The sequence below is a fragment of the Lolium perenne genome, chromosome 4 (assembly GCF_019359855.2).
Source record: "Lolium perenne isolate Kyuss_39 chromosome 4, Kyuss_2.0, whole genome shotgun sequence".
In the NCBI taxonomy this organism is placed as follows: Eukaryota; Viridiplantae; Streptophyta; class Magnoliopsida; order Poales; family Poaceae; genus Lolium; species Lolium perenne.
This window is the reverse complement of record NC_067247.2, coordinates 219,576,874-219,585,473: the sequence shown is the minus strand read 5'-3', so window position 1 is coordinate 219,585,473 and position 8,600 is coordinate 219,576,874. Positions and strand designations below refer to the sequence as shown.

General features: G+C 46.9%; 1 protein-coding gene across 1 annotated transcript; it reads right to left on the bottom strand.

Moving 5' to 3' along the window:
• Positions 1 to 2,395: 2,395 nt before the first annotated feature.
• LOC139839284 (uncharacterized) lies at positions 2,396 to 3,400 on the bottom strand. Its single transcript, XM_071829330.1, has one exon. The coding sequence runs from the start codon at positions 3,398 to 3,400 to the stop codon at positions 2,396 to 2,398; it is 1,005 nt and encodes a 334-aa protein (XP_071685431.1).
• Positions 3,401 to 8,600: the final 5,200 nt, after the last annotated feature.

The following is an 8,600-nucleotide window of genomic DNA, read 5'->3' as shown; positions in this document are numbered from 1 at the left end:
ATACTCTCTCGCTACTACTAGCCTCCCTCCACTCCCTCGTCTCTTGGCCCTCTCCCAAAGGTGGAACTCATCCCTAATCTCATCGACTATCTGCCCGACATTCTTCTACTTCCTCACATCCCCAAAAGCTCTCGCGTTCCGTTGCTTCCAGAGCGTCCATGCCGTGCAAACTACCATCGAGTCAAAGCGCTTCCTGTCCGTCCTCCTTACTTGCATGCGAGCCTCCATGGGTATAGGACTAGAATATGATCCGCATTATCCTCCGCCATAAGACATGTAAAGAATGCATCCGGCATCTCCCGGAGTCCGTGTCTCGCTCTCCTATCTGAAGTACACAATCGATACTTCACCGCTAGCCATGCGAATATTTTGCATTTCATGGGGGCGAAGGATCCCCACACTGGCTTGCTCATAATCCATCTCATGCTGCCCTGGCAAAGCATCCCGTAGGTGGCCTTGGCCGTGTACTTCCCGGATTCCACCCCTTTCCAGGAGATATGATCCGGGTTCTCGGCATCCCTTTCCACTGTCTCCACTGCCTCCCAAAGCATCAAGCATTCTCTCCATATCTCCTCTGTCATCTCTTCGGCTATGTCATCTATCCATCCGTCCTCAGGCAGTGCCTCTCCCACTAGGCGCTCATTTTCCTCCTTGTTGGGACCCTCGCAACTACCCTCGGTGCCACCTCCTCCGCCGTATATCCATCGATCCATCTATCCTTCCAGAAGAAAGTCGACCGTCCATCACCCACTCTAAAGAGTGCCAGGCTCTGGAAAAATCCCTCGGCCTCATCGTCCTTCAGTCCCGGCAAGCCTTGCCACGGCCTCGTCGTGTCCGTGCGCCTCAACCAAACTCCTTGTTCTTGCATATGGTTCTCCATGCCACTAGGCATTGACCTCCTTAGACCTCGTCCTTGCCTGCCCAGAAAAAGGATCTCATCCATCTGTTTATTTCCTCCAGCAACCATGCGGGGGCCTCTGCAATAACCATTTGGTGCACTGCCCTTGCCGCCACCACTGAGTTTACCAGTACGAGCCTCCCCTCATGCCTAATATGCCCTCTCTACCATGCCGGCACACATTTGATTACTTGGTCCAGCATCGGCTGCCACTCAGCCTTGGTCAGGGGTATGAGTGCTAACTGGAGACCAAGGTATTTGATCGGGAACCGCGCCAACTCGCAACCTACACCTCCTCCTCCTGTGTCCCTCTAATCAGGGTAGCAGTCGTCTTTCTATAATTGACCCTCAGGCCCGAGGCCTCACCAAAAAGGCTCAAAATGTGTCTCACAGCCCATAGCTCCCTATTCTCCGGTTTCAGGAACATCACCACATCGTCCGCGTAAATCGATAGCCTCTGTAGGGGAGATATTGAGGCCAGATTCCCAAACAGTCCCCTCCACCGCCTTGGTGATCATGGTGGACAGGGTTTCCATGGTCGCCACAAACAACATGGGCGACGTTGGGTCCCCTTGTCTCAAGCCTTGCCCATGGTATATACGGTCTCCCGGAATCCCGTTCACCATCACCCTCGTGTTTGCCGTGTATAGCAGGAGACCAATCCACTTTAGGAACCTCTCGCCAAACCCCATTCTCATCAACACCTCAAACATGAAACTCCAGGAGACAGAGTCAAAAGCTCGCGCTAGATCTAGCTTTAGAAGTACCCCAGTCTGCCTCCTCATGTTAATGTTTCTGGCCACTTGCCTAACCAGAGCGAAATTATCGTGCAAGCTCCTATGCTTGATGAAAGCCGATTGATTCATGCTAACAATCTCACCAAGCCTCGGTCGAAGACGATTAGCAATGATTTTGGAGAACAGTTCCGCAAAGCTATGAACAAGGCTTATGGGCCTATAGTCCTTTATCTCAATAGCATCGGGCCTCTTAGGGATTAGGGTGATTAAGGCTCTATTGAGCCTTGCAAACCCTCTGCCGTCCCCCACTCCCAGTTTCATGATGCCGGCCAGGATGTCCTGCTTAATCACCAGCCAAGCTCGCTAATAGAAAGCGCCAGTGAAACCATCTGGCCCCGGTGCACGGTCAACCGACATCTCTCGAATAGTGTTCCACACTTCCTCCTCCGTGAACATGTTGTCTAACTCTTCTAGGTTCGCTACAGGGATGCCCAACTCCTCTAGGTTTATGGTGTGCTCCCTACTCTGAATGTTGTCCGTGAGCCTGGCAAACTCCTCCGTGAACAACTCGTTCTTTCTCTCCTGCGTCGTTGCTGTTTCGTCCCCTACTCTCACGGCTGGGATATAGTTCTTTATTCTCCTCTCGTTTGCTACGGCATGGAAAAGCTTGGTATTCGCATCCCCCTGTTGTAGCCATCTAACTCTCGACCTATGCCTCGCAATAGTGCGCTCTAGGGATGCCAGGCCCAACACCACATGCTTAAGCATTTTCCTCAACCATGCCTCCCGCAGGAGAGAGTGCTCTAGCCTCTTGGGCCACATCAAACCTTAGGATGAAGGTGTTAACCATCGCAATTTTTAGCTTGATGTTCCCCACCTTTTTCTCCCCCCAGGCCTGGAAAAACTCCGCCGCATTGCAGAACAGGGCATCCAGGCATCTAAAGGGGTCCAAAATGCTAGGGTCGCAAACCCAAGCCTCTCTCAGGGCCTCCTCGAACCCCTTTAGGTTTAGCCAGAATGCCTCAAACTTGAACCTTCTCTTTGGCTTAAACGCCGCGCTCAGGGAGAGATGGATCGGTGCATGATCCGAAACCGAAGAGGACATCACCCGAAGGACTGAAACCGGGTGCATCAGATCCCAATCCACTGAGGCAAAATCCCGGTCAATGCGAGTAAGCGTGGGCACCTCCCTCTCGTTACTCCAAGTAAACCTCCTACCATGGAGATAGAGGTCCTTGATCTCGTGCTCCTGGACAAAATGTCGAAATCTCGTCATCATGAATCGGTCTAGGCGGTCGTTATTCTTCTCCTCCGCATAAAAAATCATGTTGAAGTCGCCTAGAAGCAACCATGGCCCCGGGCAGAGACTCCTCCTCTCCGCAAGCTCAAACAAGAAGCTCAGTTTTTCCTCGCGGGTTTGTGGCCCATATACAGTGGTTATCCACCACCTATTATTATATCTTGGAGTTACTTCCCCAGTCAAAGCATAGGGGTCAAAGCTAACACGCTCAATGTCAACAATCGATTTGTTCCAAGCTAGTAAAATCTCTCCTCTCGTCTCCACGGTAGGAAGATACACATAACCATCAAATGTTGGACCCAGGCATTGCATTACCAAAAAGTTATCTATTACATCCAGCATCGTCTCCTGGAGGCATATGACACTTACTCTAAGACTAGCTACGAACTCACGCACCGCGTCTCTTTTGGCTGGATCATTCAGACCTCGAACATTCCAGCACATGATCTCAAAGCTACAATCCATGGACCTATCTAAGCTCTCTCCTCACTCCCCCGCCTTACTGCACCGGCACTGCCACCCTGCAGTGCACCTCCCTCTCGAAGCTCATCGGAATCTCCTTGCCAAAGATGGCTGCCAGCACTCTCAGATGCGCATCCCTGATTGGTGAGTCAAAGAGCTCCTTGAAGCTTTTGAGATCATCCTCGCTAACCAATAGGTTCTCCGGAAAAAAACCCAACGCCTTGAGCAGCGAGCTCTCCTCCGCTGACACCATTTTGACTTGTGTGCCCGCAAGGGCAGCAGCCGATCTCCTCGTCACTCGTCTCGGGGTGAAAGGCTCTGTGTCGGCCCTAAGCCCTGTGGTCCTCTCCAACTCATGCATCAAAGGTGGTGCCAGCGCCTTCAGGATTGAGGAGTAGAAGGTTTTGACCCGGGCCAAATCCATTCTTTCCTGCTCCCTCGCATCATCCATCATCTCGTGCTCCTCATGCTGTGCCTCAAGTGTATACTCTCTGGGGATCAGCTGCATCTGGCTATTGGGGCCCGTATAGGATTGTTGGGCCGAACTGCAAGTCCTAACTCCATCGGTCACCGACGCCGTCGAACCCGTGGCCTCCTGTCACCACGATTCAGCCTCCTGCTCGCTGTTTGGCCCTCCTGTAAGAGAGATGCATATGTATCCCCTACCGGTGCCAGTTACACGTCATCTCCCGCACATGCCTCCTCCAAGTCCTGAGATAAAGAGCGCTCCGTGGGCCCCGCCGTGGAGACAGATGGGGACAGGTCAGATTCTCCTCTCTCCATGCTTTGTCCTACCGGCCCCACCTCCTGCGCCTCCAGCACTGCCACGGTCGGCTCGATGTGCCAGTTCCTGGCCGCTCCCACGTTGGCCACGCCCAGGGAAACCGCCTCCACTACCACTGGCCCCCTCCACTGCATGTGAGTGCGTTTCTGCTCCGCTCCAGCTCCTAGCGAGTGCTGAACTGCCACGTTAGGCCCGACCAACAGCTCTTTCCGGACCAATGCAGGTCCCGACGACTGCACCGCCATATCTTTTCCACCACGCTGAAAGAAAGTTGGCCGCAAAGCTAGCTCTCCTGCTGTGGGAGCAGCTACTTTAGGCGTGTTTAGGCTTTGTTGTTTATCTCGATCTGTTATCGGGATATGTTGGGTTGTTGGGAGGTTATCCCATGCTATATCTGTTGATGGAGATACTCATGCTTTACTTAACTGTTAACAACTAAAATTGTAAGCAGAGGCATCTGTGAGCCCCTTTGCGAAAGCATCGGAACTTTGACTTGCTAATGTCCCCTAGGACCCGAGTTCTTGTTATCTGTTCCGAGATTGAGCGCTCTACCCGTACGTGGGAGAGTGGGACCCCCATCACCCACTACCTTTCCTCGAGTCTGTTTATTGGGAGCCACAACCTTGGTTTTATTTGCTCATATGCACGATGCACGATTTACTTCCTGTTGCCTTCGGGTGTTTATATTCTGTATTGTACTCATATTGCGTGCCGACTTATCCTTGGCCGGTCGTTAGTGCCCGCCTTGGACGCCATCGCAACCTCTGGGTCCGTATCGGAGTACGGCCGAACTTCGTCACGGGTAGCTTAGTTGGGTGGCTCCCATTAAATTTTCTCTTGCATTGGGAACGGTCTTGATGTGAGACTCCACCTGTAGTAAGTGGGTTCGAGCATGCGTATGGTTACATTTGGGCAACCCCTGCAGGGTGTACATCTTATCGATAAGCCGTGTCCGCGGTTATGGACGACTTGGAATTGTATGACTTGATCATAGAACAACTTACACCGTTATCTTGTTGCTAATAACTTGCGTAGTAATATAGCATTACTACAACCGATACCTAATAAAACTTGTCCACCGTTGAGTGCCTTTTACATTGCCTCTTCGCAATTGTTGGAGGGGATATGTGTAATCGGCTGGGTTATGTTTGTGTAGTATTTATCTGTTACCTTGTGCGCTCTCTTATCTTATCTGACTAGACGGATGTTGTAGCGTGTCTCTATTGGTTATAGATTTGTTGCCGCTAAACCTACCATATAGCCCCCAGCGATATATATATATTATACTCGCCCGGCGAGCATAGCCATTTCTAGTCTCGCTAAGTACGTGCCGGAGTTCGTTCCTTGGTACTTACTCTCACCTTTTCCCCTTTCTCTTTTGCTTCCTCCCTCTTGTCGGCAACCGATGGCCCGACTTTGACAGGTACAAGATGACGACGTTAGCAAGGTTACCCTTCCGGCTTGGCCTGGGCAGGGTTATGGACGCCACTGGTTATCTTCAGGACTCTTAGTCCAATTTGTATCTTGTCCGTACTCGGACGTATTTGATCTTCTGTATGATTTGGATCTTTGTATTGTATATTTGTATCTTGACTCGTTGGAGTCGTTGTTATAATATATGTATCTTGTGGGCTCTATTGTAATCCTGTTGTAATGTTACCGATCGTGTTAATTCCTCTGGCATCACGTGTGTGATTTGTCGCGCACGTCGTGTCGGAGGGCGTCTCTGAATCGATATCGTGCGGATTTCGGCGGGATCGCTGGAATCCTCAGGATACCGGTTCCGGGGCGTCACAGGAGCATATTTATTTTTGTTTTTAGATTTCTTTTGTTTTGTTTGCTGTATCATATGGTTGTATCCCAGCATATTTGTTTTGGAAAATGACACACTCCCTTTTCATTGCATAGAACACTCTAGTTTTTGCTCTTATTGTTCTGCGAGTGTTCTCTTTTGCTAGTACTGCGTTTAGCTCTGGTTTTCCACTCGTATTTTGTTCAGAGCTTGTTAGTTTTCTTTAGTTAGGTATGGTTAGCTCTCTGGTATTTATTGATTATTATCTATGAGAGTTGTTTCAAATAAATTGATTGGTGTTGGAGACGAGTAAAATGTTTCATGCTTATAGTGATGCAAAAGGACGCTTGTTTAGACTGTGGCTTAGACTTTAGCATGTCATGTTAGATATTATTTTAATCATATGCATATTAGTTATTATTTTAGCATGACTTGTCTCAAATAGCTGATACTGCATAATGTGCCATTGAAAGAATCATGTGTTGTTTTCATCATACAAAGCATAATATTGTGGTATTCTCCTTTGAGGATTTATTGGGTTGATTTGGCACATCCTTACATCATGTTATGACTACAAACCAGTCACCTAAAGCCTCTATGATCATTTAGTTTTTGACTTGTAATATCACTTTATGCTTTGACTAATATTGTTTTGTCGCTATGCATGATTATGGCCATTATTGCTCTCTTAGTTGGTCGCTCCCAGTATTTTGCTAGCCTTCACCTGTACTGAGTATGAGCTCTACTCGTGCATCCAACTCCCAAAAACCAAAGTTTTCCAATTGTGTCCACCATACCTACCCATATGTGGTATTTCACCGCCACTCCAAAGTGAATTGCTTGTGTGCTACCATTAAACCTTCAAAAATTATTAACCTGTTTTGTGTTTTGTTTTAGCTCATGAGGAAGTGTTGAATGCTTAATCATCTTTTTCATGTTTATTATGGCTTCACACTTTTACTAGCATGCACAATGTGCTAGTCCTTAATATTGCAAAAGAGCAGGCGTCGGTGCCCGCCCACTAAATATAAATTGAACCAATAATCTAAATCTCCTAACACTATGTACTTGAGAAATCATGAACTTAGCGTGTTCAAACAAAGGAGAAGAGGAACTTTATTGTTCTCTCTATGGGAGCCGCTCTTGAAGCCATTAAACATGAAAGGACGATAGATCATTTGATACCATTCATTTACATAGACATACATACCTCTCAAAATATATTTTCAACACCTCTATTGTATTCAAAATATAAAGCTCTAGAACATGAGTAATCTTGCTTCCCTCTGTGCAGGGCCTTTCTTTTACTTTTATGTTGAGTCTTCGTCCTCTTACTTTAGGCACCAATGAAGAGAGCATACTTTTCATTCTGAGTATAATGTGCATAGTCCCAAAATTTATTATTGATTGATTCATGATTATGCTATTGCTTGTTCTCAAATTAATTGTATCTAGTCACCCTTTGAACTTTAAAGTTGTCCTAGCATTTATGTTTTGCTACTTCATAAAGGACAAGCTGAGTACCACTTTGCTATGTTTTCTCTATGCTAAAAAACAAACAGTTGCTTTCAGTGCACAATTATTCATGATCTTTTGTTTGAGTTACTTCTCATGTTGTAACATAGTTGCTAAGTTCTATTGCTAGAATTATACCTATCATGCCTATGTTTAGAGTCCTTTGATCCCATCTCACAATGCTTTTACAATAACTTTATCAAGATTGTGTTGGCTGCATGTCACCTCAAAAATTATTTTTTGTTATCACTTACCTACTCGAGAATGAGGAGGAGTTAAGCTTGGGGATGCTGATGCGTTGCAAACGTATATATAATTTATGATGCTCCATGTTTGTTTACACCAATTTCCATATGTTTTGTTTACACTTTGTGGCATTTTTATGCATTTTCTGGAACTAACCTATTGACAAGATGCCACAGTGCCAGTTCCTTGTTTTCTGCTGTTTTGTATTCTAGAAAAGTTGTACAGGAAATATTCTCGGAATTAGACAAAACGAAAGCCGAAGTTCCTATTTTACTGTAATGAAGATGGAGTCCAGAGGAGAGACGAAGAAGTGCCAGGAGTTGGCCACACCACCCCAAGGCGCAGCTGATGACCCACAAGATAGGGGATCACAACAATCTTCGAGGGAAGTGAAACTCAAATTTATTGATTCGACACAAGGGGAGGTAAAGAATACTTATAAGCCTTAACAACGGAGTTGTCAATTCAGCTGCACCAGGAAAATCACTAGTAACAGGGGTGATGTGAAAGTAGCAGTAATATGAGAGCAATGACAATAGTAACACATCAGCAGTAGCACAAAGGAGATGGCACCAGAAAATATTCTAGTGCGTAGTTGCCTATAGAGCAATGATGATGACAGAAGGGCCGAGGTTCCCAGCTATCTACACTAGTGGTAACTATCCAAATAACATGTGTTGGGTGAACAAATTACAGTTGGGCAATTGATAATTGTGAGGGCATGAAAACGCATGCTATGATAAGATAAAGTTTACTGTAGTATTTAATTGGGCATTACAACATAATACATAGACCATAATCCAACTGCGTCTATGACTAATAATCCACCTTCAGGTTATCATCTGAACCCCTTCCAGTATTAAGTT

Coding starts and splice junctions, on each gene's coding strand:
- LOC139839284 (XM_071829330.1), bottom strand. CDS start 3,400: ATGGATTGTAGCTTTGAGATCATGTGCTGGAATGTTCGAGGTCTGAAT.